At 35.4% G+C, this 26,342-nt stretch overlaps 1 protein-coding gene across 1 annotated transcript; it reads right to left on the minus strand.

Moving 5' to 3' along the window:
• Positions 1-538: 538 nt before the first annotated feature.
• LOC137928913 (sodium channel protein Nach-like) lies at positions 539-9,830 on the minus strand. The gene is made up of 7 exons (XM_068771917.1): positions 9,769-9,830; positions 8,444-8,644; positions 7,101-7,292; positions 4,721-4,859; positions 3,239-3,432; positions 2,296-2,429; positions 539-654 (listed from the first exon to the last, which is right to left on the minus strand). The coding sequence occupies exons 1-7, from the start codon at positions 9,828-9,830 to the stop codon at positions 539-541; spliced, it is 1,038 nt and encodes a 345-aa protein (XP_068628018.1).
• Positions 9,831-26,342: the final 16,512 nt, after the last annotated feature.

Below are 26,342 nucleotides of genomic sequence, written 5' to 3' on the forward strand. Positions count from 1 at the left end.
ATGAAGTAAGAAAAATCTGTTTATAAATTCGGATAACATATTAAAATTAATTATTATAAAATAAATAAAATTACAACTATGTTTCTAATAAACTCACATATAAGTTTGGCCCAGTATGGGCGCCAATATAGACACTTCAAATATTCCCTTTGACATTTTCCGAAGAAAAAATCAAGAAGAGTGTTATTCCTTTAAGAATTAACATAATATACAGGATGATTGGATATACGTATAAAAGCGATAACTGGTGAATTTATAGCTTAAATGCTGTCAATTTATGTATGGTACACCCTATACAAAATTCAATAATAATTTTTTTACGTTTTAAAAAACCAGATAACAACTTTTTTATTAACCAGAAATTATCGGCTTATCTCATTGCATTAAAGGAAAATAATGCAAGTTATTGTATAGTGATCATTTTTTACAGTATGATTGGAAATAGATATAAATAAATATTGTGCATATAGACCTATACATTCAAGCGTCTCTCTGTTGTACTGATGACATTATATATATACATTTATAAGTGTACGTACTAAAAACTATCGTAAGATACCAAATCCTGTCTCAAATCGTAGGTAGCGACAGCTGTCTGATCCAATTCCACGTCGCAAGTCACTGGACATTCTGTGTTAGTTTCGCCGAATGAAACTGAAATATATATTTACTTTGTACAATATTATTACAAACTTAATAATTTTGAACAAAACATTTCAAAGAATTTCAAAAAATTTAAATTGAAGAACTATGCCTTATTTAATACACAGTTTGCAACTGAAAAAAATTGAGCCTAAACAACACACACACAAATCAATGTGTAACATAGTGAAACACAAGTTTATTAATGTTTTTAAACTCGTTAGGTCAATACTATAAACTTTTCACTTTACACCTAAGCTAGCTAGAAGAGATTTAAAACCAGCACTGCTTGAACTACCAGCACATGCTGAGATGCTACCTTTTGTTTCTATTATAGTCTTTATATAATCTTTACTATTATTAAAGTAATTTCTTTTGCTATTGCTATTGTTTATGACATTGCTATGGCTATTGATATTTCTATTGCTATTGCTATTGATATTGCTATTGATATTGCTATTTCTACAGCTATAGCTATTGCTATTGCTACAGCTATAGCTATAGTTATTTCTATAGCTATTGCTATTGCTGTAGCTATTACTATTGCTGTTACTATTGCTATTGCTATGCTCATCTTCGGGAATAAGAGTAAACGTGGATGTGCCAAGTTAACTAACATTGTCCATCAGATTTGAAGTAACAATGAGAGAAAATAGAACCACTAGGGGGTAATATTCTGGATTGAAAGCCATGGACTGGCAAACGCTGAATAGGACCTCCACTCACAAGGTAATAGACAACATTGTTATGGGGAATAGAAGGTACGACGGCATCTACAACGAGAAATTTACTCCCTAAAGTTCAGCTGGACTTTCTGGTCCAGATGTTCACAGAGCACGTGTGATTCTCTGAGTATCTGTACAGGTTTAAACACAAGGAGAATTCCGTTTGTGACCTTCGACTAGACCGTGGTACACCTTATCGCAGTTGATCTGTGTTTGGAGGGTTCCGCTTTCATTTCTAGTTAGAGAGTGGAGCAAAAATAGGAATAGATCGCCTTCTTATTGGGCGACGACCAACTGCACTCATCGTTCTTAGGCTTTTGCAGAAGCAGTGCAGTGTGCAATGAATAAAAACAAGACTCAAGATTAGTACAGGGTCCTGACCTAAAAAACTCGAAGCCAAGTAAATTAAGTAACGTAGTAAATATTGTTAGAAAGAAAAGTAAAAATAGTGCCAGCTAAAAATTAAAAAAATCTAGAAATATACTAAATTAAAATGAGTCAATACTGTGATACTATAATTTTCCTGAGATTCAAACTATGATCTTAGAGTTAAGATAAGAGAAGGTGGGAAATGAAAGGCAGATAATACGTAAGCGATGGAATCATAAATATTGTTAAGGATGAAAGGAAAGTACGAAAGAATTCGTGAAGAATAAAATAATTAGAAATAAAAATTTTAACTGAAAAGATTGTTTACTCGAATATGTACTGTCCCTGCTCACACATGACAAAGAGAAAGAGAGGTAAACTAAACCGGCGGCTTGTTACCTTCTATGGAAATCACGAGGCCTATCTGAACATCATCACCAACAGGCTGAGATGGTGATGATATTCTAAAACTAAGGGAGCAAAGGTTGATTCTTTGTTGATGTCCCTATCTCAGCTATTTTTAGGTTGGTTAAACAGTGGAAAGAGTGAGTATATATACCTGCAGCACGTCTTGCACATTTCAGGTCTTTTGCTCTGCAGACGGGAACACCTGGTAATCGCAGATGTCCAACCTTCATGCATCCGCAGAGCTCATACGTCTTCCTCATTTCATTTTCCACAAGGCAATACTTCCTGCGTAAAATTATTTCGATTCTTTTATTTTTATTACAATATTTATACTTGCTTGAAGTATTTTAATATTTCTAAAGCCTTTGTGTACACCAAATCGGTTAAAAACCCAGTTAAATATTCAAAAAGATAAATTACAATAAACTCTATGCTACAGCTTTTATTGGATTAATTTTAACATAAATGTTGCACCAGTTGATTTGTTGCAATTGTAAAAAGCTTAAATAGACGAATGTAAAACTCTTTTGCTATCAATGTATGATTCATTCTATCGTATAGTCAATGGTTTCAGAAGTAATAAATAATGTATTGATAATAAAGTAAAAAAAGCGTTTTTATAATTCGGATTACCACACATTAAAATTATTGCTTACCATCTATTATTGCAGACTTTGTTGTGCCAGAATTTATTGGCCAGTAGTATTTCAATAAAAAAAACTGATATAACATATTTTAGATCAAATTGATTCGCATTTTAAACAAGACGATCGGAAAGTGGTGTAAAAATTTTAAAGATATTTACTCATTTCAATAATTTTATTACGTAACGAATCGAGATCGAATATTACGTTGTAAATTTGAAACAACTTGTATCCTAACAGTGGTAATTATAAACTTTCAAAATCAGGATTACTTTATACTAAAATAATTTTTATTCTGACTGTTCTGCTAGAAGTTACAGGCTTGTCGCATTCTAATAGAGTTTCAGAGTGATATCTTTATACAGGTGATATATATACAAGCTTTGATGCTAGATAATCAAGCTGTAAAAATGCGTGAATGTGATATAGATACAAAGTTTATATTGATACTTATGATAGTATGGAAAATATTTTAATCCATCGTAGCTCATCTTGCAACGTCTGAGATCCGTGTCGAGGTCCACGGCTTCATCATCTACTTGGAGTCCTGTAGTGCTGTATTCAGCGAAAAATTCGGTTCCAGGTGTAATAGGCGTTCCGTTCCCCGGCAGGTCAATATACCGCTGGCTACTGTGAAGTGTTAGCTTCAAGGAAAAAAAACTCTGTTTATATAAATGCTAAAATTACATAGGACATATGTACCGAATAAACATAAACAATCAGGTATGACTTAGTCATAATTAAATAATTGGTATTTGTTTTAGTTTATTCGACATTTAAAAACATAATAAAATAAAAAAGATTTTTTTAGTGAACTGATTCAAATCTTTACATATATTTTTAAGCCTCCTCGCTTATGTCTTAAAGATGTCATCTATTGTCTAAAATTATTCATAAAATCTATAGCATTTTAAATAATAATGATTCTACGAAAATTTATACAATGATAGTTAATAATATATACATATATATATATATATATATATATATATACATATATATATATATACATATATATATATATATATACATATAAATGATAATTTGAAGGTGTGTGTAGGTATGTAAGGTGTTTGTTTTCATGTCAGTTTATCCCCATGTTTGTTCGATTCAAGCCTTTTCGATATAATTAAAATTATATGTGTAATAATCGCCTTTGTTTTACTGCACTGTGTAATATTATACTGTTATCAAAAATTAATGTGAATCTGTATTTAAATTTCTTTCCCAAATTTCATCCCCTTCAAAGTATTTTTCTCCGATAAAACACACTTTGGTCAAAGCTTTTTCCAGTCCCTGAGACAGTTGGAATAGTCACTTTCTGGTGCAGCCTTCAAGACGATTTGGATTATATCTCCTAAATCGTGCATCGCCATATTGGCCTTTTGAGTTTTATAACAGAAGTCGCACCGAGACAAATCAGACGAATACCATGGTTGCAGAAAGATATCAAACATGTTTTTGGCAAAAGTGTCGAGAAGAGCCAGTACAGTATGACATCGACCAATCGAGGCTTGTACATTTGATACATAAAACATCCTTCAAAATCCTTCAAATGATATCCAACTTTTGACAAGCAGACGCTTGGCAAACTGATAGTCCTACCAATTAAAAAATTACCCGCCTTTCTAATGTGTATATATGTATGTATATATATACATATATACCTAGGTTTGACATTGTTCACATGTGTAACTATATTTTTTAATTGTGCCTATTGCAATGTGTGACTTTGTACAATTATATGTGAATTTAATTGCTTATTTGTGATACTACTCATTTATGAGTGTTTTTTTAACTTTGTGTGACCATATATTCTTTTGTATAACTGTACGTACTTTTGCATTACTTTATATACTTTTGTATGTCTTTGTATATATATATATATATATGTGTGTGTGTGTGTGTGTGTGTAACTTTGTTTACACTCACCCATTTATACGATAAATCGACATCGTACGGCGTAGTCAAACTTTGATTAATGACCAACAACAGACCACTGTAGATGTCAAAATTTCCATAAAACCCACTGTGATCTACTTTCCGTTGCATTGGCTTATTCTCGAAATCTCTGAAAATTAAACGTTGAGTCAAATAGCAAATGTTGAATGATGTTTATTGCAAAACTATATTTCAATGGGTAGATAAGAAAAGTCCTTACGATATTCATACAATATAATATTAAAAAATATTTCCGAAATAAATGATATTTGAATTATTTCATGACTATACTACAATAAAAGCAAATATCTTCACATACAACAATTGATTATAGATGTAAAAGATTAAAACGTGAAAGTATATATATCTGTGTTTTAAGAGTCAAATTTGTTTCGACTCATGAACGAAATGGGAGCAGTGGTAATCCAATTGCAAAGAACTTCGATATCCCAGATACAATCTCATATAATTCACACTTTGTGTAATTATACAGGATTTCAACTGCTTATAATTTTCCAGAGGATAGGCAGCAGCGTTCTCTGCGTACCATAATACCACACTGCGATCACCATCACGCATTTTAAGCGTAGCGATTATGATATATATCCCCTTAGATATTTTTGGGGGAGGCTTTTACTTTGCATTAGGTATCTATGGGCTAAAACGATGACAAGGATGACATGATGACATGAATGAATATTTTAAGAGGTTTTTAGAATTTTGTTAATTGTGAAAAAAATATGTATATACTATCTGAGAAAAGAATCCTCGTCTAAAAAAATTTTGATCATATATTAAAAAAATATGTTTAGTAAGAAAAGGACCAATATTTAGCCACTTCCGCGCATGCAGTGGTAGTCGTGCAACAAAGTGCACCGCCCGCCAGCCCGCTGATAAATGCGCATGCGGCAAACAATGCGAATTACACAACTACCACCGTTAAATCACTTAACACATGTTTCACCTCTCCACGGGGCATCTTCAGGAGGAATGTTACACCGATTAGTGCCAAACACAGAGTGCAGGCAAGCGGTGCACTTTGTTGCACGACTACCACTGCATGTGCGGAAGTGGCCTGATATTGATCCTTTTCTTACTTAGGATGGACTTCCGCAAAATAACGCCTGATTCAATTAAATAAAAATATGTTTTTTTAAGCGTTTGTTTTTGCGCAAGCTCATATGGCCATTGACATTTTGATATTACACTATTTAATTACACAATACAAAATAGTATTTAATCTGTATAAAAAAGTACCTTTTTAAGGAACGTCCGTTGAAAATACAGCAGAATCCATAAAGAGTTAAGGTCATTTCAAAGAGACTCGAACAGTCCACGATTCTTCCTCGCCATCGGCAACTGACATAAAAAAGAGAGTAGTGAATAAAGTATCATGGTAAGCCATATGTAATACGAATCAAAAACTAAGTTGAAATTGTCATTCAAGACTGTCGAAATAATTAGAGAACTCGCTGATACTGTTGAAATATCATTTGGCTCAGCCCAAACCATCTAGGTTGTTGATTAGTGATTTAGCGGTGGTAGTTACACAACAATTCGCATTGTTTGCCGCATGCGCATTTGTCAGCGGGCTGGCGGCCGGTGCACTTTGTTGCACGACTCCTACTGCATGTGAGGAAGTGGCTAAATATTGGTTCTTTTCTCACTAGAGTGATTTAGCGGTGGTAGTTGTGCAATTCGCATTGTTTGCCGCATGCGCATTTGTCAGCGGGCTGGCGGTCGGTGCACTTTGTTGCACGACTGCCACTGCATTTGCGGAAGTGGCTAAATATTGGTCCTTTTCTTACTTAGGATGGACTTCCGTCAAATAACGCCTGATTCCATTAAATATCTAGGTTGATGTTTTGCAAGGCATAGGTCTCCTTGCGACTTCCTGCAACCTTACATAAGTCTTCGGTCAACCTAGTGGAGGCGACCCCACAACACGTCTACCGGCTCATGGTCACCACTGAAGACGCACGAGCGATGTGTCCCGTCTACTGTCACTTTCAATAAGCAATTCTTCGAGCTACCTCGTTGATTTTATTTAGTAATAAATAACTCCTGGAGATGCCCCGTGGAGGGGTGATACACGTGTTGAGTAATTTGGTGGTGGCGGTTGTGTGATTCGCATTGTTTGCCGCATGCGCATTTATCAACGGGCTGGCGGGCGGTGCATTTCATTGCACGACTACCATTGCATGTGCGGAAGTGGCTAAATATTGGTCCTTTTCTTACTTAGAATGGACTTTCGCGAGGTAACGCCTGATTCCATTAAAGATTTTATTTAGGTTCTTAAAGTCCAGTATATCACTCGGAAGTTTCACATCAAAGAGTTACAAATTTTAGTAAGTAGTTATATAAAGTATACCGTGAAATAGTTTCGTCGCAAGATGTCGTCAAGTTCAAGCCGGCTTCTTCGACATCCACGTGGTTGTGGTCGAGTATGCGTTCGATGTTCTTTAAATCTGCCAACCGGTACTGCACGTCAGGTGAGAAAAATGCAGCCAATTGATTCAGTACTTTTCTAATGTAAGCTTCTGTGAAACCCTGAGGGAGCGTCCTAAAAGTTTATAAAATTATTGTCAAAAAATAATAAAATTATTGTCAAGAAATATACACAAAAGTAACACTTCTCTCTCTCTCTCTCACTTTCTCTTTCTCTCTATTCAGCCGATGAACGCCCACTGCAAGGCATAACACTTAACTAACACATTAACAATGTTATACCTACCAATATATATACATGTATTGGCAGGTTTATATATACATGTGGGTGTGAGTGAGCGCACGCGTGCGTGCGTGTGCATCTATGCGAGTGTTTGTGTGTGGGAGGGTCTGTCTGTGCCAGTCTCTCTCTGAGTGTGTGTGCGTGTGCATGTGCGCGTGTGCTTGTATGTGCGTGTGCGTGTGTGTTTATGCGTATATGTGAGTATTTGCGCGCGCACGAGTGTGTGTGTCGTTGTGTGTATGTAACTGCGTCGTAAATGTTCGTAATTTTTAAAAAAATGACACAGGTTATATCAACATCTGATGGAATTTTTTTAAGACTATTATGTATTAAGTCTTGTTGGGGGAGAATTAGTGATCACACACACTCATGGACCTGTCACTTTGAATACAACCATTATTGAGACACTATTATTCTGTCATCACCAAAATTACCTAAAACATCAGAAACTAACATGACTATCTTTGAACAGCAATACCAAGGGTTTTTCTCTAACGTATATAAAACGTACCGTATATCATCACCATCATTTTAGCAGACATCCGCTGCTGAATATAAACCTTACAATAAATTTCCAATCGCATTCAAATTTAGGCTATTACGAAGGGCTCCATAAAGTTCATGGTCACCCAGAAAGAAATGGAGTGGGCTATAGTTGGAGCTTCGCTAATCGAATTACAAATGAGGAGGTCCGCAGAAAAATAAAGATCGATGACGTAGCTCGAAGGATTGCTTATATGAAGTGACAATGTGCGGGGCTCATCGCTCGTCCAACTGATGGCCATTGGGGCTATTAGGTTCTCGAGTGGCGACCACGAGCAGGTAGACGCAGCGTGAGTAGACCACATAATAAAGGTTGCAGGAAGTCGCTGGTTACAGGCAGCGCAAGACCGGTCATCGTGGCCATCTCTGGGGGAGGCTTATCCCTTCCAATGGGCGTCTATTACCTGATATGATATTAAACAGTTATAAAATGTCCCTACAGTTTCTGAATAAACGCCTCCATTCTGTGAACAGGAAATGCTATCTCCGGACACACGACCACCGACGGAAATGGCTTCTTTGTTTTCTTGGACTCCACCAGAACAATGTAGGTCGGGTTCTCCAGATAACGGTCCAACCATATCCAAAGCATCACGACGGAACACACCATGAAAGTAAACAACAACAGGCTCCATTGACATCTGTAATATGAGTTTCGATATCTTTAAACGAACAAATACAATATAAATTATTGGTGAGTTGCACGTGTTTTTTATTGTCTTGTTGATCTTTATATCAAATGAAAAAGTATTAATTTTAATAATCAAGTAACAAATCTAAGCCCGTGTGAATAACAAAACTATTGCTGTCCCTTTTCTGCTCTTTTGCTCAAATTTTACGAGTAAATTTTAATTTAAAATTCGACTTCTGTCACCGGACACGATAAACCGCAGATATGAAAAAATGTATTTTGTATTAATATGCCAATTGAACTAAATTTTTTATATCTAATGGATTATTTTACGGAAGTCCATCCTAAGTAAGAAAAGGATCAATATATAGCTACTTTCTATATATGCATGCAGCAGCTATTATACATGCAGCAGTGCACTGCTAAAGTAGCTAACTAGTAAAGAAGCTATACGAGTATATTGGTCCTTTTCTTACTTAGATTTTTTATTTTGGACTTAACATCAAATGACTTTTGATTGCTATATTATGCTATAAAATGTATGTATCTATGTGAAAATTCATAAAATAGATTTATATACACATATATCTATAATTTATTAACAAGTTAGTAAATATAGTGCAATTTTAACTTTCGTTATTCGCATGCGATTAGTAATTTTAATGGTAAATATAAATAATTGAAATATTTATAAAATAGATTGTTTATAAAGAGCTCTTTGGTTATAAGTACACATATAATGTCGAAAATTTCCCAAAATCTGATAACGCATTTCATGAAAGATACTTCCTTCAATTTCTGGTTAACCTTCCGAGAGATACGCGGCGCAAAATCGTTGCATTATTTTGAATTTAAAACTGCGGCGCAGCGCTTTTGCGCTGTAACTTTCAGTGTGTCTTTAAGAACCTAAATAAGTGCCTCTTTTTCAGGTTAAACCCATAATATATTTTTATTTATTTTTTACCACATCACTGCTTGAAACCATTGTAAGGAAATACACAAAGAGCTTTATTAAAATAGATTAATATTTATCTAAATGAGTGTTTCATTTGACAGCATCTAGTCAGAATATGTTCTGCAGTTTTCGTGCGTTCTTGTGAGGATTGCTTAGCATTCCAACGATTAATATCATACCTGTGTTTCGATCTCATTAAATACTTCAAGCCGTGAATCTGAGCAAGCTCCACGAGATTCATGTTGTTCTTTCCGTTTAAAATAATCCAAAAATGTAATCATTTATGCGCTTTTATATCTACCAACAAGGTAATTACATGTTCAGATAAAATCTTCAAATCGGTCGACTGATTTGTCGAAATGTCATCGTACAAATGATTTATATGATTTCGAATGATTTTTGTATTTTTAATGTACATATCAGCTGTGGTAGCCCAGCGATAACTACTGACACTTGCGATCGAGGATCACGGGTTAGATTCCTGAGATGCAATCTTATATAACTCACACTTTGTGCATTAATTACATAGGATTACTACTGCTCACAAACATGAGTCCAGAGAATTTTCTTTTCTCTCGTTTGCACCTATCATGATACTGTATGATACTCTCTCATCCTTTCAATATCTTTCATTTATATATCTTTTTTTCTTACACAATATCTTGCGTTTCCTTTTCTTACCCAGTGGCGTACCTAGAACTTTTGCCGCCCGGGGCGATCTCCAGTTTGCCGCCCTTTCTATTATATGTCAATCAAATAGTGGTTTTTGATTTAAAAAAAATATTGATATATCACTTCAAAGTAATCATACAAACTTTTCAAAAGAAATGACATTTATAAACTGACATCAAAAAATTTTAGTTAGGAAAAATTGCCGAACAAAGTCGTAAAGATCCTTTTATGAATTCAACAAATTTTAATGAATACAATAAAATAAAATTATTATCTTGTTCTTGAATTAGAATCCAAAATTTACACTAAAATGCATTTATATACACCGAGGAATAATATTCGAAATCTTAAAGTTAATCATAATTTATATAAATCAAATATTAAACTTATAATAATTATTTATTATTCAAGAAAGAAAATAAATTTGAAATGAAAAAGTTGCTTTTTACAACTATAAGTAAATATAAAAAATGCCGCCCCAAGGTAAGTGCCGCCCGGTGCGGACCGCACCCACCGCCCCCCCCTAGGTACGCCACTGTTCTTACCATTCCTTTCTTACACTCTTTTCCATTACTTTTCATGCAGAATCCTTCGGCGTCGCCCACCGTCACTTCAGACGAATAATTCTACGAGCTACTAATTAACACATTATTTTTAATGGAATCAGGCGGAAGACTTCCTTGCGGAAGTCCATTCTAAGTAAGAAAAGGACCAGTATTTAGCCACTTCCGCACATGCAGTAGTAGTTGTGCAACAAAGTGCACCGCCCGCCAGCTCGCTGACAAATGCGTATGCGGCAAACAATGCGAATCACACAACAGCCACCGCCAAACCACACAACACGTGTTTCACCCCTCCACGGGTCATTAGTGCCAAACATAGAGTCTGTATTTGGTACTAATTGGTGTAACATAACTCCTGAAGGTGCGGGAGTGGCTAAATATTGGACCTTTTCTTACATTATTTTTTTGTTTAAATGTTCAAAAACTAAAACTATTAAATATGTGTATTATTCTTTAAATGACACTTATTTCTCTGTTTTATATGTATAGCTAAACCATTATTTATATCAATAATTTATTAAAACTAAGCATCTAGTAAAACGAGTGTAGGACCCTTTTAATATCCAAGGAGCATCGTTCATCAGCTAAATGACCGAAAAACGAGATTAAAAGGTACCGACGTGACACTATGGGCACTTCCATAAATATTAGATTACATAGGGGAACCCCCGCTATTAAGACGAATGGCGTGCTTTTATGGAGTCGGGACGTTCATGGATATATATGAATATTAAACTTACCGCAGGGAATATCCAATAAGATTAACCCGGTAATATAGATAAAGTAGAATTTAATCTAAATAAAAGAAGAGAAATAGAGAAGTAAAAGGGAGGAGAACCTTTTAATTAATGCCTTCATTGTAATTATTTTTGCGATAACTGAAGCAGTAAATTTTAACGTCCAATTCTAAAATAGATCTCCTTAAAGGGAACTATAGAACCGATTAGAAGCGATCTTTCGATCTGTATATTGACATCCTACACTGCACATCTAATAAATACCTTTCTCTATGACTATTTGAACTAACCAATTTAAATATTTATGTATTTAGTTAATGACATTTGGTATATCAATATAGCCGATACAACCCAGAAAATTCGCAGGTTGTAGTAAGAGCAAATGGCGGGAGTGGCCACCTTGAGGCTCAGGGGCTAAAGAACTAGGCTTTCAACACTATTCATCGAATTACAGACACCCTAGGGCTGTGTAACAGTGTCCATCATGCGGTGGTATCAATGTAACGTTACACGAACTCGTGCGTTTATTACTCGGACGAAACTCAAGAAACGATCGCGAGATTCATCGATGTGAATACGACAATCGCACAAACACAGGTGCACAACCTGAGGATAGCAACATGGAGTAGGGATGAGGAAGTGGTCACAAAAAATATAATCTTAAAACTGAACAGACGTTGTTAGGATATATTAAGAGACTTATTAAGACATGAGCAAAAAAAATCAGAAATAATAAAACGTTGTGGCGCGCATATCGCGCGCCACTCAAACACCAAGCTCTTACCCACGTGACCGTCAATCGCATGGCGGCGGCGGCAGTGAAACAGATACATGACAGATGGCGCCACAGTAGACGCAACGAAAATCTGCATCGCGCTGTTGAGAGTCTCCGCGCTCATTATAAGGGCTAGCGGAGGTGCGGTCAACGCAGGAAGAAGCAACTAAAGATCAAGAAGCAACCGACGAACAAGAAGCGATCGACGAACAAGATACAACCGACGAACTACCGAAACACAAGAAGCTACCGAAGAACAAGAAGCTACCGTACCACGACCACTCCTACAACGTAAAACAAAGGTACGGATGTGAATATCTGTGGAACATTAATTCTAATAATAATAATAAAAACGTGACACCACGGACTATAAACCAAAGAGTAAAACATGCACCTAAAAAGTGGATGGAATATATCTAAAAAGTTGTCGGAAAGCGCTGAATGTAGATCGATCCACCAACCTTGGAAATATGGGTGAGATCTGTGTACAGCAGATAACATCCTGTAGATGAAAACTTGATGATTATCATAAATTTCTCTACATTACAACACGTAAAATTTATAGAAATAAAAATGAAAATATTTCTTAGATCACTCCTTCTAAGTAAGTCTCGTAGCAAGTACATATATAATATAAGTATGCTATGCTATATTATATAAGTTGCTTTTAGCTTCAACTTGAAAGATCAGGCCATGTAAGACGTAAGGCTTCTGGTTTCTAAAGGAATATCTGCCCCATCTTGCTACCAAAGAGGATGAAAATATAAAAAGGAATACACACACTCTCTAACTAGCTCACCTAACGAGCGCCCCTCGAGCTCGACTCAGTGCCGGCTCAAGAGCCTCTTTGCAGTTAAACTCTCCGGTAAATATTGCTTATACAGCCTCACGAAGTCAAGAGATACACGCCTTTTACTAATATTTTATTTGAATGCGTCAAATTACTTAGATCCACGTTCATAATCCGAATTATATCAAATTTAAATTCATATTTGAAATGTTTAATAAAAACAAATCTTACTCATAAACGAGACATAACAGTTTTCTACTTAATAATCTGAAAATTTACGGAATTTTTAAACATATAAAAATTGTAAGAAAAGGACCAATATTTAGCCACTTCCGCATATGCAGTGGTAGTTGTGCAACAAAATGCACCGAGCAAAGAGCTCACTCTGAGCACGCTATGTGTTTGGCACTAATCGGTGTAACATATATCCTGAAGATGCCGCGTGAAGGGGAGAAACACGTGTTGAGTTATTTGACGGTGGCGGTTGTGTAGTTCGCATTGTTTGGCGCATGCGCATTTGTCAGCGGGCTGGCGAGCGGTGCACTTTGTTGCACGACTACCACTGCATGTGCGGAAGTGGCTAAATGTTGGTCCTTTTCTTACTTAGGATGGACTTCCACGAGGTATCGCCTGATTCCATTAAATATATAAGAATTGCACATCTGTAGTGGCAGTCAACGGAGTATATCACAGGCGCAACAGACGGCAGTTCAAGCAAAAGGAATACATAGTTAAGATCGCCGAATGCGAGTAGGGTAAGACTGGCCATTGTTGTGATCTTTAATAAAGGCTTTTTCCTTTCAGTATCTATCAGCTATGATAAAATAATATGTAAAAAGTATGTTGTAATTTATAAGGTTATCCCAATAAATATTAGTGTTGTAAGTGGTGTTTAACAGGTTAGGTAGGCAATGTTAGAGACAACACCTAGCTGGAGCACAAAAATTAAAACGCTTGGATGAAAGATAGACAGTTTATTTTAAAAGTCATCCGCCTACATTTTCAGATACACCAACGCCGTAATAAATTATTTGTAATGCGAATGAAATAATTTATTACATAAAACTTTCACCACTCATTTGTATATATTAAACATTGATTCAAAATTGATATAAGATAGTCTTTAATTCTATATTTCATCACAGCACTAAAAATATAATACAAATTCACAAACAACAACAACACTTGACGCCGTTCGCCATTTTTATATTTTACTAGCTGATCTCGCAAACGTTGCTTTACAAAAAAAAATAAAGTTTTTAATTAACAAAAAAAAATAAGGGTTGATCGTAGAGGGGTGAAAATTTAGAGTTGAAAATAAAAACAAAAAATTTTGTATAAAAAAAATATTAGGGATGGACCACCCTTATCACTTAGGGGTATGAAAAAAGATAGTAGCCGATTCTCAGACCTACTGAATACGCCTATAAAATTTAGTAAAAATCGGTTTAGCCGTTTCGAAGGAGTACGGTAACTAACATTGTGACATGGAAATTTTATATTTTAGATAATATTTTTCAGCGTGAGACGCGGTTTTGACAACCGCCTACAAATCATACGCCGCGCGTCCTTTGTTTTTGCGCATGCGTAGACCGACGGATTGACAGATAAGCGAAAGCATCTTGACAACAGTGATTATTTCGCTACAATATCAACTAAATTTATTACCTACGTAAATAAAAGGTAACTTTAAAAATGTTTTTCATGTTTACTTATTTATAAACGTACGGATTTTTTTAAAAAGTGATATTTTGTCTAGTCTACAATTAGAATAAATAGTTTATAATCTTCTTCTTCTTCTTCTTCCTTCCCTTTTCCCTTTATTTGGGGTCGGGTCTCCATATCAATTTGCTCCAGGCCACTCTATCCTGGGTTGTCCCTGCATCAAGTTGAAGGGTTTCCAGTTCCTTTCTGATATTAGACCACCACGTAGCTTTTGGACGCCCTCTCCCTCTTGGGAATTCTGGGAAGCTTAATGCAGTTTTTACAATATAATTATATTAATAATATAATTATATTTAATTTAGAATAAATAGTTTATAATAAATACAGTAAAAGGTAACAAGTGAAACAGTAATTTCTGTACCAAGAGCCGTCCTATCGGTGCCTCATATATTCTCGTAAACGTCTCCACTCCGGTAAAAGCAAGCTTTTGTAACTCCCCTATAATCTATTATTTACTAAAGGAAACACTCGGATTTTTACACAAAAAAAAAACTTTCCTGTTCATCTTTGTTACGTTAAAATAAAACATTTATTTTTAGTTACGTAATTGTACGCTACATTCAAAAATGATAAATATAAAAAATGTATTAATAATAACACAAAGAGATAAAAGCATATCTCACTTGTTCACAATTATGGTATGGTATACCATCTCCAAAAATAAATGGTATTGTAAATAATAAATTACGTAATGTTAATGTAGTAAAGATCAGTTTTATTATGAAATATATTTATAAACAAATGTATTATTAATAAAAAAAGGTTTGATTGTAGGTATGATAGCTTTAAAGATGAAAGTATATCTCATTTCTTCCCAAGGTTATATGGTATAACCTATCCAAAAATCAATAGTTTCAGTAATGATAACGTAATGATAACAATATACTAAATATTAAATAATTAAATATTACTAAACATTAAAATTAATTATTGTTTACTATCTGATCCTGAAAACTATGTGCAGCTAGAATTTATTGACCTATCGCATTCCAATAAATCAATGTAACTTGTGTGATTACTTTATAAAGTATTGTATTGTATTGTAAATAGGTGTAAAAGAATTAGAGCTTTTAGCTGACAACTTAGCTGTATATAATTACATCAAGTGATTGAAAAAATTGAGTCGTACGCGGTTGCTAGCGAGGTTACAGGTCTGACGTCAAGTTGGCTAACTCTGTATATATATATATATATATATATATATATATATGTGTATGTGTGTATGTGTGTGTGTGTGTGTGTGTTTGTGTTTGTGTGTGCGTGTGTGTGTGTGTGTACATAACTACTTTAAAGCTTTTGCACTTTTCAAGTCATCCTGTATGTTATTATAAGTGAGAGTATTCTAGAAAGCGATTGTTAGAAGTGCAGTGTAATCGCTGTCTTCACTATTTCCTCAATTACCTCTCATTTCAATTTGAACGGATTGCGAGCGGAAATTCTGTTTGGGTTTATGTGAGTAGTTCAAAGATTAATTGTCGTTTTTGATTATTATTTTTATTACTAAGGGAACTGAGATTTGCAATCGTAGATTGCAAGTTCGATTCTCGATATATACAATCTTATATAATTCACACTCTGTGCATTAATTATATAGGATTTCTACTGCTCACAAGAAAGTTTCCAGAATGTAGGCAGCAGCTCTATGTATCATTATACCACATTATGATCGCCAACCTATAGATATCTTTGGGGGAGACCTGATGGATGGAGATATCACAACTTTTCACTGGCTTAAGGAAAAGAGTTCTTGCTTGAAGCACCGACGAGTTCGAATTTTGAAATTAACGTTACGCTATTACTCCCATATAAAAAGATCTTAAAAGTTTTCAGAGGATAGACAGCAGCAGGAATATACCACTCTGTGATTGTCAACCCGCCTACCAAGCATGATGATCATTGTATGTCCCACCATATATATCTTTCAGCCCTATGCCTTGCAGTGAACGTCTATGCGCTGAAAGAAATGAAGGAATTTCATATTATTTATAATTTTCCAAAATTAACCTCTGAATTATATAATCAACATATGTTAACAGACATGCCAACATTGACCAAACAATGTATTTCTCTATAAAAAATATATATAAAAATTGAAATTTCGATTTTGATTTATAAAACTCTGTAAATATTTATTAGTTCTTTTTATAGTGGTGGCCTATGATTTTGAAAATGTTTTTATCATAATCATAATTAAATATGCTACGCATTTCTAAATGTTAATGTCTATTTTATAATAAAATAAAAAATAAATATGTATTTATTTATAAATTTTAAATACACACACCAATAGGTAAACATCATATAAATTTAAATTAGTTTAATATAGCATAGCACAAAGCTAAACATATTTATATATTGGCTGACTATAAAACATAAAATAATAATAAAAGGCTATTAAAATAATATTAAAAAGGCAAAAACAATCTACTGCTATATTTCCCAACGTGGGGCCCACGCCCTTTTCGCTTTAATATAAAAATATATATGTTACAAAGGCTAAGATCGAGCATGGAATATAATAGGTTGAAAAATACTGAACAAGTTATTTACAGCCAAGATTTTATTTAAAAAAAAAATATTTAGTCTTTTGATTCACATTTTAAATGTCTTTAGATAAAAAAAAATGCTAAAAACCGCTGAATTTCAGCAAGAATTGCATTAAATCCGTACGAGCTACGCTCGCTACGATTGCTACGAGTGCTACGTTTGCTACGAAACTTAAACTTTATTACCTCAAAACTTTCCAGGGCGCCCGCAGCGGCTCCTAATGGAGCGTAAAGCGCGGACGTGTCGTAGACTGTGTGCTTTGAAAGCGCTCACACGTAGCGTCGGCCGAGTGCCGTGAGCGAAACTTTTTTTTTTTCTTTTTAATAAAACTAAGAGATGAACATGGAACCGGATATTTTGATGCTTCTTAACTATTCATTTATACACGGATGTATAAAAAACCTTATGGTAAAAAAGTGACGGTTGTCAATTAATATATACTGTTGCTTAGCAAGCTATAGGAATTATTCATATAAAATTGACAAAGTTAATAACACTTTTGTGGGCAATTGTATTAAGTATTTTTAGCGTTTTATGGAGTTATCGCATGCTCACTGGTTTCAAGATGTTACACAGACAGGGTTTAGGTACAGTGTTCATTTCTGAAAACCCGCTTGACTTATTTAGGCCTCTTTGTAATGTTTAGTACTTTCTGTCGTATCGAACAGAAAGATGAGTCCTTTTTTGGGTTTTGGGGGGAAATCTTCCAGACGTTCAAGATACCCCGCCTTTGGGGGAAGACAGGAGTATGTGGGATTCTTACCCACTAAAACCACCCCGGTGATCGCCCTCTGCGCTATGCGGGGGACCGCGGTATCTTCCGGTCAGGGATCGCCACGCGGTCTTCCCTCGCGCCGTGCTATTTTTAGATAGCCCGTCCCTGGGTATGCGTGTATGTTTCACACTACCCCCGATACCCTCGTGGTGCTATCACGTTGGTTCGAGACCACGTCGAACCATCGTTCGCCTCAGAGTCGCCGAAGTGAGTGGGATTTTAAGGCCCCCACCCTAAACTCAGGCGACTCCGAAGGCCCCGTTTATGGTAGGGAAACACCATGCACCGGAGAGCCGTCGCAAAGCGCGTCCCTGCGCTGACGGCGTCGTCTCCGAGCGGGATCTGTCCTGTGCTGATCTCATTCGACCACCTCCTTCTGAACCATGACGGTCTCACAGAAAGAGGCCACGGCCCTTCGCGAGACAGAGCAGTCCTTGCCTAAGTGTACACATATGTTAACAATTCAAATACAAACATTTTTTTTCAATAAATTCACAATACTCGCCTTATATTTTAAAGGTTTTATCTATACAAATAAAAAATGGAGTGTTCGCTTGTAATAATAAAATAAGCGCTTTTAACTACATGCATATGGATATATATGATAATATACCAAAATTACATTTTTTTTAATTTTTGTCTGTCTGTTTCTTCCGGATAATATCTGAAATAGATGGACCGATTTTGACGATACTTATACTGGTAGGTAGCTAATGTAATAAGGAGTAACTTAGGCTTTAAAATTTAAGCGAAAAAATCTAAATAAACTTAATATTTTCTTGTTAAATTTCACGTAAATGAAAACTTTACAAACAATACACTTTTTAATATAATTAATGTTTCTTTTACAAATGGTAATATTTAAATATCACAAGTGAATGTATTTTTGTATAAAAAAAAGATAAAACGTAAAAAAATAAATGGCCGCGACTGACCCAGTCATTTGTCACCCGTAGAGCGACCGCATCGGGATCCCAGTATCATTAGTTACCTGTCGATGGTCCTTACCTATTCTCAACTGATCCTTACTGTCTATTGGCTCCTTTATCATATACCTCACGCTTGTCAGATATTTCATCTGTAATTGAGTGGTGATATAATTTGACTAACATATTAATATATGTATACATAGGACCAGAGAAAAAGTCTCTTCGCAACTCACATGTATAAACTTGTAATTAATTATATTTTGTTATATATATGTCTAACAGGTTTATAAGATATCAAAAAAGTTTAGAAAAAACAGTCGGAATTAATTAGCAGAAGGGAAGAGAGTATAGCTAGGAGTTGATGAGCATCCACCATGTAGCCCTGACCTTGTATCTTCAGCTTTTTGTCTTCCTTATTTCACAGATATTAGCGTCCGTGCCTTTGTTTTAATAATTACATTTAATATTTCATATTGCTCACGTTTTTGCATGTTACACTGTTCACTAAGTTTCTTAAACTATTTATATTCTTCTACCTTAAATCATGACGTCCTAGCTATGTTCGTTTTTAAATATTAGGGTTCGTGCGATCACTTCCTTGTCCCTACTTCATATTGCCATCCCCAGTTTGTACGCCAGTATCTGCGCGGCGGTTGCCGTATTCGCCACATCGATGAATTTGAGTCTTGTCCGTGCAATACACGCAAGAGTTCGTGTGACGTGACATTGGTACCACCGCATTATTGACACTATACAGCCCAGGTGTCTATTTCATTTTTAGATTTCCACCTGTTTCCGTCCCTCCCGTTCTTTCACAATTTTTAGGCAGTGTCAGGTTAACAAAAATAATTGTCAAAACAATAGCATTTCACTACCTACCAGATGGAAATTCTTCGAGCAAGATGACACCAACTCAAATGACAAAACATATGTCGGATTTTCACATAAAATATAAAGTAACTTTTTTACAAAAAAAAATAATAAATTAAGGTTATCATAGCTTTATAATTGATGGTTTGATCATCAACCATACTCTACATATATTTAGAGTAGGAAATTAAGTTAACATTAAGTACATTATTCACATATACCACTCAGACGTGAATGCCAGAAAGTTACTTCATGTAACGAATTAAAAATTTACGACACACGCGTACTCTCCATTTTCATTTCATTTCCCTTTCTTGCTAGCGTTTCGCGTGTTGTGTTTAAAATGTGTTTCGTTTAATCTTTACCTTTATATTAATATTTAATATAGTAACCTGACCAAGTGGTTTTACAAATTGAAAATGCAGTGGAACATCGTGTTCAACAGATGATCACTGAAGCCTTAAGGTTTGATACTGAAGGCTAGTAAACGAAGAACGTCCATCCACGAGGTGGAAAGTAACGTTGCATGTTAGCGTTCTATATGTCTAAATTAAAATTTTAACAAAAATATATACGCTAGATATGTCACATAAATTTCAATACAGTAAAAAAATATTTACTCACTTATTGGGGCACGGTATATCTCAAGTGGCGTGGGATCGTGGAAGCGTGCGATCGGTTCAGCGGACCTTTGTTTTTATAACAAATATTCAAATGCGCCCGCGCACTAACCACAGGAGTTTAGATCCATCGCCCGGGGTGAAGAACCCTGGCCTCGGTTGCGTTCACCACCTAGGTGACATCTCACGCGCCGGGACTAGTTCGAATTTACGTTATAAATTCTCATCTCGGATGTTTCGTTTAACTTCATTCTCGTAGCATCTTTAAAATCACGCTACAATCTTTATATCGCCTCGCAACGGGGTAAGTTTTGAACAAATATTATAAAAACATTAATATTGAGTAGCGTTTAGCTATAAGTTAGAGCTCAACATTTTGTCTGTGTTCATAGTTCCATCACTAAATATTCCTTATTATTTTTCAATTTATTTACTTGTCTATCTATTCTCTTTTTGTTTTGCAATGATTTAAATTTTGTAACTCCGTTCTGACAGTAAACAATCACATCAAATGCTTTCGGCTTTCTTCACTCCCTTCGTGTAGCAATCTCGGGGTTTACTGTCAGCGGAGAAAATTGTACATATATTTACATGTGTATATTATAACTGTGATATCTTTTCATACGTGCATACAGTTTTATAATTAAAATAACCTTCGGTCATTGAGATTGATCTATTCGTATCTCGCACCGCCACGAATACATCCTGTCTACTACCACCACTCCTCGTATCGACCTGCTGCCGCACGACCAGTCCTGGGAGATCGTGCGACTGCTTACCACCACCATCAAGGAGGTACCGACCTGCGGTGTTAAATCAGACAAGGCCTTCTGCCCACTACCTTTTTAAATTAAATATATCCACCAAGCACAGAGTGATATGGCAGTTTGGCACTAATCGGTGTAACATAACTCTTGAAGATTCCCGTGGAGGGGTGAAACACGTGTTGGGTGGTTTAACGGTGGCAGTTGTGTAATTCGCATTGTTTGCCGCATACGCATTTATCAGCTGGCTGGCGGGCGGTGCACTTTGTTGCACGACTACCACTGCATGTACGTAAATGGCTAAATATTGGTCCTTTTTTTACCTAGGATGGAGTTCTGCAAGGTAACGCCTGATTCCATTAAATAACATATTTTTTTCTTATGTTGTCGAGTTTGCTGTTTCTTTTTACCTTTCTCACCTTGGGCTGGCTAGAAGACACGACCGATACAAGATTATCTTGCTAAAGTCGGAATGCGCGGAATATCAGATTAAGATGTTATGCTAAATGCCTTCATGTAGTTATAATGATGTTATTTTTGCTTCTAAGATTTTAGCTTTACTGTTTAATCTCCTTAAGCTACAAGAGACCACAAAGATTAGAACTTTCACTAACATTTTTTTTTAAATTAAATAACTATACAGTACATATACCATTACGCCCATATTGAACGTAACGTTCAAAATATATATCATAACTTCAAAAGTGAATTACCTTTTAAGGCACTATAATCTTTATTGTAAACACCAACTAAACTATTATATGGAATTATGTTTATCCAAAAATAACAAAGGTTGTGGAAATTTGTGTTATTTTAAAGAATCTAAAAATTGTTTCAAAGCTCCACAGTTTTATCTTCGGATGAACTACAAAAGATGATAAGAAAATTCAACGTTTCTATCTCTCTTAGCTCTCAAAGGAAATCCTTTCTCATCCACTAGTCGGTGGTGTCACAATGAACTAGGTTCAAAGGCAGTTGCCTACGTCACACGCCCGATAACTTCCGATTTAGAGAGCTTTTGTAAAAAAATTATGTTCACTGCAGTCCCCGAGCTTTCGAGTTGGAGAAAATTTTCTTTATTTAATGCAACCTTTTATATTCTTCACTGATTAAAATAATGAATGATAAATTTATTGTTTTACTATCTGTGGTCAGAAAAGTTAGTTCAAAATCACAAATAGATATTAATGAATTGAAAAATATTTCTTTATTTATTTAATATTCTTTATTGTACAAGTTAAGATACATTTAATAAGTTTTACAATAATATACAAAAAAGTACAATGGGTTGTCTTATCACACAAGGCAATCTCTTACAGACAACCATAGTATGGAAAAATTATGTGTATTAAAATATTATATTTCGTAACAATGATATATATATATTAAGTTTTAAACATCGCTCCTCATTAGGTTTTGTACGTAACTAGCAAATAAGTTAGTTATACAATGTGTGTGTGTATGCTAGATCGTGATTCATACAAAAAATTCTACAACTTTGTAGCTATGTATTCATACAATCAAACTGAGCCAACTTGCAATATTAATCACCATTGCAAATTGGGTTAGATTACATAGATACGTAATTGTTTTGGAGAAGGCTTTACTAGGAGTTTCGCTGCGAGATCGAATCAGAAGTAAAGAGATCCACAGAAGAACCAACATGACCGACGCAGCTCGAAGAATTTCTCGTCTTAAGTGGCATTATCAGAAGGTTCTAGAGTGGTGATCACAAGCTGCTAGACGCGGCGTAGGTTGGTCCCCCACTAGCTGGATCGACGACAAAGTTTAGGTCGTGGAAATGTCGGAGTTCCTGCAATTGGTGTAAGAGTTGTGTGTCATATATTGTGCAATATATATATATATATATATATAATATGAAATAAATCCGAACACAGGCCAAAGTTTTATGAATAAAATAAAATAAAAGTATCGCTTACAACGCCGCAGTGCATTTGAAACGCGTCAGCCAACGGCGCAGCATATAACTTTTATCCGGTTCAGCGAAATAGTGACAAATAGACTATGCACAAAATGTATATCTCAAACAACCGGTTTTTTTTTTTTGCGGCCGGGTGAAAACGCTCCCGGCTTCGGGTATGCGAGGGCAGGAAATTTTGCGGGGCACGCGTTTTAGAATTTTAATCTTCATGTCCGGATACGAATCCACTATTGTAATGCTTTACTATTGTGTACACACGCACACACACACACACACACACACACACATACATATATATAGTGGTGGGTTTAAATAATTTCACTTTTTCTTGATCATCAAATAAGACAAAAGCCTACCCCAAATCCAAAGTCACCACGACGACTGGTTTTGTACTTCCCGCAACCTTAATCATGTCGCCGGTCCCCCAATGGGAGATGGATGACGTCACCACCGAGTACCATTGGGACCCAATAATTCTTAGAACTCGCTATTCTTTAAACTCTCCGACCATAGCTCTATTCATTGGTCTCCATGTGACCTTGAACTTTTCCATAAAGTCCACCGTAAGCGAACACGTCTCAGATCAGTACGTTTAATAATTTACTTTCATAAAACTTATACTAAATTTGCTAAAATACACACAATATTTATATCTATTTATTTTTATAGCCTGTAATAGACTTCATAGAAACTTAAGAATGACATGTTCATCACCAGATGTCTTCTCAGATACCGCCAGCCCGCTGATAAATGCGTATGCGGCAAACAATGCGAATTACACAATTGCCACCGCTAAATCACTCAACACGAATTTCACTCCTCCATGGGACATCTTCAGGAGTTATGTTACACCGATTAGTGCCAAACTCAGAGTCTGAATCAGAGGGCGTATTGAGTTATCAGCGGGCTGGTGGGCGGTGCACTTTGTTGCACGACTACCGCTGCATGTGCGGAAGTGGCTAAATATTGGTCCTTTTCTTACTTAGGATGGACTTCTGCAAAATAACGCCTGATTCCATTAAAAATGATAAATTCATAAATAGAACAATAAAGCAATAGATGCGCACACAAAACTGTCGCGAAGCTAAAACCACTCATACTGTATTCACGTCGCCACTCTATAGATTTCCCTGTCCATCGCTCTAACAATAATTGAGTGAGATAAAATCAGTGTTGTCCCCATTACAAGTAAATTTACGACGCTCATGAATAATTCATAACGACGAACGTACTTTCGTGAGGATTTTATTTTTAAATCTAAAGCTCTTCCAGTCGTCAGTGCTAAATGAATTTTCGTCTCCGTGTTACTTTGATTATTTTTATACGGATGCCAGCCATTTACTTTAATTTGTTAATGTCATAATGTACAATTATTTTTTGGCAATTTATTTACTTTGTTGGAGATAAACAGTAACAAAAGGCCGTAAAAAACTACAAACTTAGAAACTTAGAAATATAAAATTAGTTACAATTGTTACCTTATAATTATCTCACTAACATTTAATGATTTATAGTCAAACTATGACAAAACAAATAAAAACATTACTCAACAGGGATCAAAGATCTAGCACATTCTGCATATCACACCGCAATAATTACGAGTCACAGCAAGCCATCACGTTCCAATGAGGTTTAAATTGTATTGTGTGTACTCAATAATTTCAAACGAAATTATCTTTTAAAAGATACGAGAGAGCACGAGAATATATCAATATCACTAATATATGAATTGCGGAGGTCACACATCCTGTATAAGGGTGCACGTTTATTGATATTTGTCTTAGCCGTTGATAAAAAGAAGAGAGATCTAGAACGCGTTCTAGCTGCAGGAATTCGAAACTTTACCTCGGACAACAGTTCCGAACAGTTAACATTGCCACTAATAAATAAATATTTTTAAGTGTAGTGGCGTCCATAAGAGAACGTCGATCCTTCAATGATAACATTGGGTATCTGTTTAAAAACATGTTTCATGTTTCACAATATTCAATAGTACCATCGTGCTGGTTCCGGATCCTGTTGGGATCTACGTAGCAAGTTACAGAAGGTTTAAGATTTTTTAATATATCTCAGATTTGACCTCTTGTTCTTCCCTACCCTGGAAAATTGTACGGAACTGGCATTGGGCGGATTGGGCATATGCGAAGCCTTATCCTTGCGCCTCGCGTCTCATTCAACGAAATGACCAGATAGCGATCTCTCCCACCAGCGCGCAGACCAGTCAATGGAAGTAGTAACTTTTGTACCGAATCTAAACGCACTCTCTCTCAGACACGGTACCTTACGAGGTACTTAGAGTAGTTTATTTATATTAATTAGTTTTAGTCTATATTTAAATCAGTATCAATAAAAGAATTTGTTTGCTGAATCGTCCCGCGAGTTTCTTTTGAGAGGTAATCCCACGTATCACGCTACAGTCCACTAAATATAAATGTGAAAGCGCCTCTGTGTGAATACGGCCTGAGGCGCGAAAGTAAAGCAGGAATTATATATACAATTAATAATTTTACTCTAAATATTATTCTTGTCATGCTTCTCTCGCATCCTTCTTAATATATTCCATTCTTTATTCTTTATTTCGATTTCACTATATCTTGCATTCTTTCTTAACCTTCCTTTCGTACACCTTCTTTCTCTACAGGATCCTACGTTTACATATCTTTATTTTTGTTTGTCTATTATTATTTGCCTTAGTTAAATAGGAAGTTTTAGGTTGCAATGCAATTTGCTTAACATTTCTGACCAGACTTTTCTCCCTCTCTAACCATATTATATATATATATAACTCCATGCATTGGCCGGAAAAAAACATTCAATCAAAGTTAAAGGACACTATAACTGTCACACTTAAAGTTACATGTTTTATCGCCCGATTGTTAATCCGCAAGTCCTGACCAATGTCACAATTCAAGCTCAATCTGATTGTAGCTTGGACTTTCTGATTTTTCAAACGTTGCCTTTCTTTCCTCGTCATTTCTTCTTAAACAAAATAATATTGTTGAAGTTACAAAAGTCCAAAGTGTAAACTTCGGACTTTATACCTT

Source organism: Battus philenor, unplaced genomic scaffold (genome assembly GCF_028537555.1).
Source record: "Battus philenor isolate CCGP_79_NKW_IND1 unplaced genomic scaffold, ilBatPhil1.0.hap1 SCAF_4, whole genome shotgun sequence".
In the NCBI taxonomy this organism is placed as follows: Eukaryota; Metazoa; Arthropoda; class Insecta; order Lepidoptera; family Papilionidae; genus Battus; species Battus philenor.

Coding starts and splice junctions, on each gene's coding strand:
- LOC137928913 (XM_068771917.1), bottom strand. CDS start 9,830: ATGAATCTCGTGGAGCTTGCTCAGATTCACGGCTTGAAGTATTTAATG. Junction 7,293..8,443: donor GAGGCGTTTATTCAGAAACT/GTAGGGACATTT, acceptor ATAAACTTTTAG/GACGCTCCCTCAGGGTTTCA. Junction 4,860..7,100: donor TGCGACGAAACTATTTCACG/GTATACTTTATA, acceptor TTTAATTTTCAG/AGATTTCGAGAATAAGCCAA.